At 32.7% G+C, this 12,218-nt stretch overlaps 1 protein-coding gene across 1 annotated transcript in view; it reads right to left on the reverse strand.

Annotated features, from left to right (window-relative positions):
* Positions 1–12,218, reverse strand: part of Smp_141900 (hypothetical protein) — a gene marked incomplete at both ends in the record, with an annotated part of 57,846 nt that overhangs the window by 40,613 nt on the left and 5,015 nt on the right. The window contains 5 exons of the mRNA XM_018788560.1: positions 43–411; positions 3,992–4,255; positions 5,677–6,054; positions 8,334–8,704; positions 11,168–11,297. Coding sequence (XP_018654091.1) covers positions 43–411; positions 3,992–4,255; positions 5,677–6,054; positions 8,334–8,704; positions 11,168–11,297 — 1,512 coding nt within the window. The remainder of the gene's footprint in view (positions 1–42; positions 412–3,991; positions 4,256–5,676; positions 6,055–8,333; positions 8,705–11,167; positions 11,298–12,218) is intronic.

Here is a 12,218-nt window from a genome sequence, read left to right on the forward strand (position 1 = left end):
GTCAGCTTTAAGAAATATAAACTATCTCAAAACATAGCCTACCACGTTTGACTGCAACTGATCAATGGAATTTTCCAGCAGATATCTCCTTTCTTTTTCTATGGTCAGCTGCTCCTTCAATTCATCATGTTGTTTTTTCAAGGTATCCAGATTTGTTTGAGCAGATTTTAAGGCTAATTGATAATTCACACCATTGGAACCATTTTCTAATGATTCCTTGTATTTAATTGCTAATGTTTCATATTCATTTCTTAAATCATTCAGTTCATCTTCTGGAACACATCGATCTAATGTTTTCTGTAATTTTTGTATTTGAAATGCTGCAGTTTCTTTACAGCGTGCATAATAATTTAAACGAGCGCTTACGGCTGATTCTAGTTGAAATATATCACTTTTTAAATTAGTATTCTCCTGATGAACATAAAAGCAAAAAGATTTACATGTTCTAAAATTCGAAACATATTAGTGGCAAATTAAGAGGAATCTAATAGCTGGTATAAAATACAAAGTGTGCAACAAAAGATGGGATATTGCACCTAGCTCAATGTCTTTTGTCGAAATTATCGAACTCACCAACGTAAGCTGAATAACTAGACGTCTGAGGCAGCATAAGTTTCAATAACGCAAACTTACGACAACAATACAGTGAGAAATTCAGCTCAATACATTAATGTTATATCGGTAATAATGAAACATATTTATATCATTAAAGTTATTAGAGAGCTTAAATAAAATATTTTCTATCAGCTAGATTTTATTTGAATGCTTACAATAATGCTTTGTGCATAAATTTCGAACGAGGCTCGAAACGTACTAATAAACGTTTATCGGACATCGGCTAATTTCTATGTAGATAATTGGCATAAACCATTAAGTAATATTCAGAGAAGATTGTGCAAAATACATGCACAATTATCAAGGTCAAATGATTCTCATTCTCATTTTGTGTGCAACAAAAAAATAACTTGCATACTATAAAATAAAGATTTTTAGTGCTTGAGTTTTAATGGTTATTAATGCAGAAATATAAACTCCTATATATTCAACATCGTTTAATGATCCTTAAAATGTTTTTAAAATTAATTAATTCTTCACTGACTCAAATCTCTGCAACCACTAATTACAGAAGTTGGCGAGACTATAATTTATGGACGACGTTTGAACGAATCTTAAGTGACCTTGAGAAATATTAGCCGATCAGTAAACAGTTAGCATAGAGTAAAAACAGATTATACAACACCAAAGAATTAAAGGGGATACACTTCTTTTATATGATCCAAAACTTGTCAAGGTTGGAAAAACGTTCAAAGGTTACTGGTGCTTTTATTATACAGTTCTCGGCAATTATTAAAATATGCCTTAGTCTCAATATGGATCGAGCGATAAAGGCTCCTATTCTAGCGAACGTCTTCTTTCAACATATATTACATCGAAGGACAACATCATGGTAGTCTGCACAAGGTCTACAAGTCATTTAATTACCGCAATTAGGTACTGAAATTGGCGCTATGACCTTGAAATCCCTCAAACGCTTCTGATTGGCTCGCCCGCAAATTATAGTCTCGCCCAGAAGTTAGTTTAATTTCAATATTAAAGAAGAAACTGTTAATCAACAGGATTTATGCATTTTCGTTGCTGAAATGTATGAGAAAAAGTGGATGAAATACATTATAAGTCTTGTTGTTCACTAAGCGTTATATCTCTCATTTGTTTCATATATAGTTAAAAAAGTTTAACAGTTATGTTATAAAGTTTCTTTTTAATTATTTAGATGTTAGGTGGCTTAATTTAATCAGCGGGCGATGTTGAACATAGATTTTATTTTAGCGGGGACACGCGAGCAAAGTATGCGTGGAATCTTGAGGGAAGTAATGCTCCTCAAGGAACTCGAACCGGCGTCATTCAATTTCATAGTCTGAGACATTACTACCGAGGTTTTCGGGTCTTAACTAACTCCCTGTCGAACAGACAGATATTTATAATGAGTAGTGGTGACCGATTTCATGTTTACTTAAGTCTTTTGGAGCAGATATAATTATTTTGATTAAGTTACTGTTATTTAGTTGTTTATAAATCAAGGATTGTGTATCTATGGAAACTTTACAGTAAAATCATTAAGCGAAGTAATAAATTTCTGAAGTTAACGCTCATTAAGAAATCAGGCTAAAATGATCACTTACATCAGAGTGACTTAAAAACACAACCAATTAGGCGGTGAATAGAAAAAAACTTTCCCGACAGAGTACTCAGATAAGGTTCCTATCCTAAGATTTTATGATATAAATTAAAAATTGAACTGTTAGCGTGATATTAAAATTCTGAATATTATGACATTGTGTCATATTATTTTATTTAACTTCGCCAAATAACACTCTGCGTCGAGAATTAGAAGCAGACATCCAAAGAATGAATAACAACTGGAAACAACTGGGAAGGATTGCCCAGAACAGAGTTTGATGGAGAATGCTGGTTGGCGGCCTATCCTCCTGCACGGGGGGTAACAGGTGTAACAAAGTAAGTAATATTATTCTGTTTCAAATATTGTTTAACCTGTGTTTTTTTCCATTACATCAGTTAGTCAGTCACAAGGTAGAACTTCGTACGTACGTACATCAGTTCGAGTTGCCAAACCACATTAGTACAGAGATGAAGTTGTCGATTCGAATCTCATATTGGTAGAAGTAGTAAGAATATAAGCATTATGTGAAAGATTAGGGTTTGAAGATGTTATTGAAGGACTATAATCCAATGAAATAAGTTTGGAAAGAAAAAAGGATCGGGACATGAGGAATTCAGAAGATTAGAATTTGGTAAAACACAAAGAGTAGATGCACCTTCGCCATTGCAAACGATTTTGAGCCATGTCATTCAAGGTCTCTAACCATCGGTTGCTATTATCTCGCGAATCCCAACCAGGTAGTCTACACCTACCAACATGGCTCAGTCAAATCGTCAGTGAATTCATGGATTTGTGCCACGTTTTGATCTGGCCGTCCCTAGCTTTCTTCCAACCTACTTCTACACCATAAAACATTGCACGTCGGGGCAGTCGGCGGTCGGGCATACGTAACATGTGTTCCAGCCATCTCAACTGATAAAGTTTCACTACTTCATCAATCGATTTTCCATCTTTACCTAGTACCCGTTTCCTAACAGTTGCATTACTTACCCGGTGGTCCATTACATCACATGAATAATTTCTCTACCCATCTAGTTTCAGCATCGAATTTCTTCAAAAAGAGTCTTCATGCTAATTGTTTAGTTCTCCAGAGACTAGCTTCTTTCTGATTACAGGTGTTTATTAAAACATACTAAGTTGAGGCTAGTTTAAAGTGATATAATAACTACTTAGTCCTCAAATGTGAATGCGACATATCACAGCTGATTCCATCACTCAACCAACTAAGTCGAAGGTTGGTGTCCATTGGTCCATATATTGCGAATTTTTAAATAGGAGTTAGTGGAAGATAAGTTTGAGTATGATATAGTGCTGTTATCACAGAAACGATTGATTATTTTAGTACACACGTGTAATTTATTTCGACCGTAAGCATATGAAGGTTTGAACAGTGTAAGGGAATAACCAATGTTTAAGTCACAAAACCGAAATTTTAATCTATAGTCCATTTCCGTAAACCAATGGTTTTATCTAAACAAGGCTGCTTAAAACATGGGAGAGAAATGACTAAAGGGAGGTCGAAAAATGTTCGCACCATGCAATATGTTACATAATGAAAAGGTATAACTACACATAGTATGAAATTTATTTGTGAATTATTTAGTTCCTGTGGAGAAAAAGTTTAGGAATGGTGTCAAATATAGTGACCTTCACAAATTAAACTAAGTTTAAGAATTTCGTTTCACGAGCTTTCGAAACTCAAAATTTTAACTATAGCATGATCATCACTAAAATGAAAACCCGATTTTATTGTTAACGATGGAAAATTTAAATAAGAAATAACAATTCTAGTAATTTTCAAAAAAAATTAACCTTCGATAAAGCGACTTCACGTTCTTGTGTTGCCAAATATCGCCGTCTTAAGCCGACTTCATTCACACGAAGTAATAATATCTGTCGTGACTGATCAGCGATCTTTTGTTTTATGGAAGAATTTTCACTCTGTTCTTTATCATCTAAACTCGACAAAATATCTTGCAAGTGATGTAGCTCACTCTTATGAACTTCCAGTTCGTTAACTCTCATTTCTGAACATTCCAAACGTTGTTCAAGCTTTTCTTTTTCTTTCTTCCAAGTCTTCAAAGGAGAAACAGATAAAATATAGCGAAAAATGGGGTTAAAAAGATTAATCAACAATATTTTGTTGTTTGTCGGTCTTCTAGTAAAACCCGATTCAAAAAGCAGTTGATTATTTCAGGACTAATATTCAGAGTGCGTTAGACAGACCATTAATTTTCAGAGAACAAAAACATTTACTCTAAATCAATCTTATTCCCTCTATTCAAATGGGATAGTTGAAGTGTTACTGAATGGCTTATCCATCACTAAATTAATAAGCCTGAGTATTTACACACATAAGACCATTTATGCCAACTTGCTTCAACAACTACAGATGAACTGTAAGGAGTTTAGTATTATAAGTTGCTTCTATCAGTAATATCCATTGTATTCACTTTTATTCAAATCAATAATAAAAGATTGTCAGAAAGCAGTTTTGTTTACATATATTTTCTAAAGGACTGATATTTTCACCACAAAGCTATTCCTTCCATGAATAAACACTCATTTTTGCAGATTCTGACAAAACAAACTTTTGCAATGATTTCTTGACAAACTGTGGAATATATGCCCAGTATTCTGATTGGAATTGAAATATATGACCTCATGTTAAGTTCCGTACATAAAACTTACGTTAACTCCTATTTTTACAACTAAGAAGTGTAGTTGGAAGATTATACACCAGGGATTTTTATGATAAGACTAGCTGTGGATTGTAGGATATAATGTCACGATTATTGTATATAAATACATACGATACAGCAACTAAGTTACCAAGATGCATTCAACGGTCAAAAAGTTACTGTTTTCTTTAGTTCACACAAGGGTATGTCAATTCACAAAATTACTTTAAATTTGACTCAGCGTTCACTATGTTCCAAATGCATATGAAGTCAACAGAAATGTTTGGAAGCTGTACAGTCGTAATCAAATAAAAATACTTACATAAGAGGCTAAATAAACATGAACCCTGAAAATAAGTTATTTACCCCATGGTACCGAATGTCTGTTAAGTAAAATCTCCAGGGTTATGTCAGAGTTGAATGAGAAACTCTAAAATCAATTTTTTTTTAAAAAACCAAAAAACTAACATATAGCTTGTAGAAACACTAAGTAAATTCGAGTTATTATAATTTCAAGCATCAAAAAATAATGGGAAGCAGACGCACAGAAATAGAAAAAACAAAGACAAGGCTTTTGTCACTTCCATAGTTTTTACAACAGAATAGAAATCTTGACAGACAGGCAAAATCTTTTTCATATAGCCAAGTACAAAATAAATTTCCATGTGAATATGAAGACACTTAAGTTCTCTTCACTTTCTGTGGCAAATTGCATACTCATCCTTAAAAGAATTAAAACTTCCTAATTAACTGAAGTGAGAATGTTGTTGCATAAATTTATTTGTGTAAATTCTTGAATCGAATACACTAACTTACTTGGCGTTCATTACAAAAGTCCCGATACAATAAACCTTGACGGTGTTTACAAACAGAATATTTTCTCCTTGCAGCTTCCATTTGATTGTCAATGTAAGCAAGTTGTGTATTTTTATCACTTATATCTTTCATTGTCGTCAGTAAGTGTTCTTCTAGTGATAAAATAACTTTAGCTGTGTCAGGGTCGATATCTTTTGGAAGAGATGACTGACCCTCAAGAAATGTTTGGCTTGGGATATTATTATCTAAGAGATAAACTGATTCAAGCTGCGACTCCAACTGTTTAATTCGATTATGTGCTTCGTTGAGTTTTACCTCATATAAAGCACTGCTCATGCGTATATCACGAAGATTTGATCGGAGCTCCTGATTTGCTCCCTAAAATAGAAATACCAAGGTGCATTTATTTTCCAATCACGATTCACGTAGGAATAAACATTAGATACAGATCTTGATCACATTCTAACATTATTAAAATTAAAGCGTGCTGAAAGTTACATTAAACCATATGGTACCTGTCTTGATTCTAGCAACGGATGTAATAATTTTATTTAAAGCATTAGACCTAAAAGTGGATATTGATTTTGTGAGGAATTCCGGTACTTTATGCAGTGAATCGATCACTAGGTGAAAGCCAATGTAATCTCCCTTAAACTTTATTTCTGATAGGATTATACTGACCGACTAATAATATGATCACTTAATTAAGTGGCTTTAAATGTCAGTGGACTATGAATAATGTCAACTGGATGAAGGAAATTAACATATGGCCTTGGATTCAAGTTTTAGGCCAGTTGGGACTCGTCGTCAAGACGTATCTACAATTGTATGAAAAGTTCTTCAACTAGCGTCACCCATCTTTTATCGACTCTGACTATAAAATCATAAAATAATACCCTGCTGGGTCCTACACACTGCATATTTGAACAATTATGTTAACAGACCTTGCAAAGTCTCTGAAAATACTTCCTTTCTATTACACTTTATCATCGTTTCGGTCAACCAATACTTGACTCATAAGAGGAAAAAACGTTAGTTTGATTTGCAGTTAGTAATCGCTGATTCTAAGGACAGATTTTATGAATAGTATTCCTCAGTTTATTATTTATATTTTCTTCAGCAGTAAATTCTATGTTCTCACTTAATGGGTTACAAAGATTGCGTGTGTTATTTAACAGAATAAGCTGATGTTATTGATCAATGGCATGTTCTTATTTTTTGTAATTATGAGCACAGATCAAATCACAATTCTGTACTTAATGATAGGTTGACATTATTCTTACCAAGAGTACTGTTTGTTAAATCGATATTTTGCTTACCATTGTATGAATTTTCTATGAAATATCTAGTACTAATCATTTATTCCAATACTCATTTAAAACATCCGATTGCTTCAATGTTCAGATATCAGTGAAAACTGATTATCTATCTAGATTAATCCAAATCAAATTCATTAAGTTAAGGGAAAAGATACATGATGAATAATTGATTGATATTTTAATTTGTTTCAACAGAAATATTTCATTTTAATCGTAATGATGTAGTATACTGAGGAATTAAGAGTACTATTTTAACAAATAACTATCTAAAAAAACGCTTCCTCTTATTTCTGTATCAAATGATTGTGTTGTAGACCATTGAAATATGTCAGTTATATCTATGACGGAATAGTGATTCATACATAAGTTCTATCAGTTTAATTGTCTATAATAAATATCATCTGGTCGAAAAACAATTATGTAGAATAGGACATGGCCAAATGGTGTATCATCATGAACAGTTAGTAAATACACGTGAAACAGATATAGGACAAGAGCACGGTGGGAATAAGAAAATATGTTAACAATAGTGGCATAGGATAACTAAAAAGAAACTAAATTTAGTTTTACTTGTATTCATAGAAAGATTTAGGTCTTGAAAGGAACTGATATAACGGTCATATAAACAATGTCTAACTTTCTTCACCAAGAACTTGAAGAAGATATACGGTATGCCGATCATAACAACTTCCGATGGGTTTGTGGCTGTTGTTTCTTCAGAAAGAACAGATTTCTGAATTTCTCTGAAACCAATGTGATTGGTCTGCTTATTATGGAAACAGTTGAATTATATAGTCTGACTACCGACTTATCTGCCATGTTCCCTGTAGGATTAGTGATTTTCGTAAAATCAATCACTTAGTGGCCGTGAGTAGTGACCGAAGGATTCTAATCTTGACGGCACGCAAGCTCCTTTCAAAAACAATGAAGACAACAAGCAAATTAACCCTCATTGCTCTCTGTTCATTCATGACTTGAAACTCATAAAATAATATGCCTCGGTTACCTGACTGCACAGTTAGTAAGAAACTCCAGTGTAAACACAACTCAGTTATGAACGATGCAAAAACAGAACAAGAAACTAATTAACAATAAGTCTAGACTATTGTGACAATGACGATTATTAGGTCAAACAAATAAGAGAACATAAAAATCTAACAATTCAAGTGCTTAGTAATTATACTATAATATAAACACTTTTACTCTGTAGGATAGTTCTGAAAATTCGATTTTTCTCTGATTCTCTTTGATATGAAAACGTTTATATAGTAAATATCTCTTGATTGATATTTTATGGCATATTTGTAAAAAGGAATATAAACTTCACTATTAACTCACTTCAAGTTGATCTACTCTTGACTTTAGAAATTGTCCAGAGTCAATATCTTCAATCATGTTTCTTGCATCTAATGCGGCTAGTAATTTATCTAAAGACGGACAGTCTAATTGAATAATTTCATTCTTTATCTTTAAATCATTATTGGCCACTTTTCTTTCTACTGTTTTGGTCATATTGTTAGATTTTGATTGTTTCTTTTCTTCACTTAGATCAAGTTGATTCTTTGACTCAATATGGAAAGAGTGTATCTGGTTTTGAACTTCATTCAGACCACTTTCTAGCAGAACATTTGCCTCAGTAATTTGCTTCAAACATGTTTCTAGTTTGTCATGCTTTTTGTGTTCTTCTTCTATTTGATGAAGGGCTTGAGCTAATTCCTCATCAAGTACTTTGAACTAATTTTTGTTCGTTGAAAAGGGAACAGTGTAAAAATTGTAAAACTTTAGCGCGAAATTGACTCATTTGTGAACCATAAAGGACATTTGTAACTTAACAGAAATTCTGACGATTTCTAGTGAAGTAAAAGCAAAATGTTGACAAACCCTTTAACTGAGCTTGTTTGCCTAAATACAAATTGCTATCTCCCGGTGTTTACTAGACAAACATCTAAATATTTATAATACTTTGAGTATAGTTGTAATTTCTATAATCCGTATGACTAACAATAGAGTTGTCCGAAAACTTTCTTAGTTTGTTGCTCTCAGAATACTACTTTATGTGCTGATTCAATATATTTCTGTCAGTGAATTGTTTTCTCTAATTTTTTCAAAATATTATTCAGTTGACCATTCCTATTTGGCGTATAAATTCCACTTCAGCTAGTGTACAAACTGACTGACATATCATAAATCCTTGGTAGTTTTATGGGTGTGTATACTCACCACTTAAAATCTTCCAAAAGGTTACTGACAAATAAAGATGCAATGCAAAGATCATAAATGGTTTTGATACTTTTGATAAGAAGAAAATAGAATCTCTACCAAAAACGAAGACTTATTTCTACTTCAAATAGCTGACTGACATTTTGAAGTTTATTTAGTCACTGATTTAACTGTGTGAGTTATTAGATATAATATCTTCAGGGGGAATTAGGTTAACTCGAGAAACGTTAACTACCTATAAAACAAAGTCCAAGTGTTCGCCACACACATTATTAGAATATTACATTACACACTCTAAAGCGACATGGGATTTAATTTCTAAAATGCATTAATTCTTTAAAAAATTATTTTCCTTATGTTTTAATCGTTTCACGAAGTCGTCAGAGCAACACTGAATATCATTATTCAACTAACCAACTCAAAGATGAAAATAAATAAATTCTGTATTTCTTGTTTCATTAGGAACATTATTATTTAAGATTTATAATCATCAGCAGATGAAAGAAAGTAAACGTTTTGTCTTAGAACAAAATGTTTATGAAGATACTTTTCTGTAGTAATTCATCTACAAAATCAGAAATACTACAGCTATAGATGTCTGCGACTTCATACGAGACAGCAGTTAGAGATTCCAGGTCTTACAAAGAGAAAAAAGCCTTCATATTTGGATCAAATGCTTCACAACTCCAAATTTAGTCAGGTTTGGATAATGACAGACTTTAAACATGAGTACTGTTGGAAATAAAAATCTGATACTCTTTAAAAATAAGAAAACACGTACCCTTGCTTTCCACACTTCTGGAAGGTCGGTTAGTTCGTCTTGTGTTAGTGAACTTTTGGTTTTCTGACTGGATCGAGAAACAGAAACCATTCCAGCTGACTGAGCTGACACACCTTCCTCACTGACTGTAGATAAAAAATATTATCGGGATTTCAGATATTCAGGTGAAAATCAAAAGAAAAAACAAAATGTGTCCTGATATTATTTAATAAAAGGAAAACTATACTAGGTAGCTTCTAATCTACAGTCTTTCAAAAGTAACTATGAGTAAAGTTGGACACGATCATATAAAAACGTGGTACACTGCCCAGTTGAACACTTTTCTCAACAGAAATTCAATTAATCTTCATTCTCAAATAATATTATTTCCAGTGTGTAGTCATAAATGACTCCCACTAAAATAACCTGGCTAACAAATTCACTTTATCTAGACCAAGGGTTGTGGGTTCAACTCTCTCATGAGCGGTTGTGGTTGCTCACTGCTGGGGAGTCCTACACTTGGACGAAACCTTCATCCAGTGCTTCCGGGTTTTCAATGGTGCTCTAACATCGGTCGGTTCATAATTTCACTGAGATTCGACAATCTCCACCGACCCTTACCGAAAAGTTGTGGATTATTTTTTCAACTTTTGAAGGTTAAATAGCAGTCAAGAGACGACGTAGAGCATTTACGCTGAACTCGATTTAAGGGTACAAATAGAGAAAATGAGGCAAAGAAGAAAACTATGGAAGATTTAAGGATTTACAGCAATATTAAACTGTTGCAACGTTCGCTTCTCTCAGAGATCCTGATTTATTTTCTTGAAATAAATGGACGTTAGTTGCTTAGTAAACTTTATTTTCATTCATGATTATCTATTTGTTATCCGTTATGGATATCATTTTTTGATTAGCTGAGTTCTTGAATTTTATCAAATCGGTCGCTTTCTCATGATCGTGATATTATCCGAAATTTTTTGGATGTTGCGCATAACAGTTGTGTTAGTTAATATGGTGAATAATATTCACGATGTTCTGTCGATTAGTTTCTTCACTTTGTGGCAAATGCATTTTGGATGTACGTGCAACAAAGTATGAATACAAATATCTAGTCTATAGCAAACATACAATCAACGAATGGTTAGTTAATGTATCAGACAAAGATACTAAGTTCTAGTTAATTAGAGCTTACCTTGGTTCAAATTACCTAAGAGTGCTCCATCCACGTGCAAATCTGTTGAACCATATTGTTGGCCTAATTGACGTGCAAGCGTACGTAGTTTACGTTTCAGATCCAACCTTTCGTCTTCTAGCTTTTCGATCTAATTATGCATATTTAAATTGGCAACAGTTTAAACATACTGAATTACCTCTAGACATATGGATCATAAATTAATTCTCGTTAATTTTTATTAGGTAATAACAATATACTCGATGCCTATAATATAACAAACATTTTTAGTTTCATATACTGTCATGTCAAGATTTTACCTACAAGCTCACTGAACAATAGCTATGAATGGTTAATAATTCGTGAATTAGACAATAATAAGAAATTTTACCACCAAATCAACTTTTGGATCGCATTTATTTCATTTGGGGTTCATTTTTTTAACAGAATATGATTCTTAGACTGAGATAATTACGATTTTGTCTGTGGCTCTAAAACAAAATTCTACTTGACATTAATTTCTCTCTTGTCGACTGATAATGATGTACTTTCTTATGGTACCATACAGTGATTTCTGTTGCCCTAACTTAGTTTTGTATGTCGTTAAAGATGCCTTATATAATTTAATGGGTTGATGAGTCTAGTATGGAATTTGTAAGTTCTCCGAATGTCTAAGTGAAATGACTGAACTGTTCAGAAGCTTCGGACTTTTTGCCTGCAAGAATGTGTGCACTAGAACAAAAGTTAAATATACTTTAATCAGAATATGCAGAAAGTATAATTAAAAAGTGAATCTCAAGAACTAAGGAAAGTTAGTTTAACTTAAGGTAAAGGAGGTTTACATGTGCGTATATATATATATATATATATATATATATATATATATAAACCCCATCATTAGTATGTGTATCAAACAATATCATAAAATTATTGTACAATATGCTAATCATCTTTATAACCTGTCTAAGTCAGATTATCACTTAACAGTAAGAAGATAATATAAAACAACTTCATTAAAATTTTTCATATGAAACTACGAAGTGAAGGCAAGGCACTAAACACAAATATTTAC

This window comes from Schistosoma mansoni, chromosome W (genome assembly GCF_000237925.1).
Source record: "Schistosoma mansoni strain Puerto Rico chromosome W, complete genome".
In the NCBI taxonomy this organism is placed as follows: domain Eukaryota; kingdom Metazoa; phylum Platyhelminthes; class Trematoda; order Strigeidida; family Schistosomatidae; genus Schistosoma; species Schistosoma mansoni.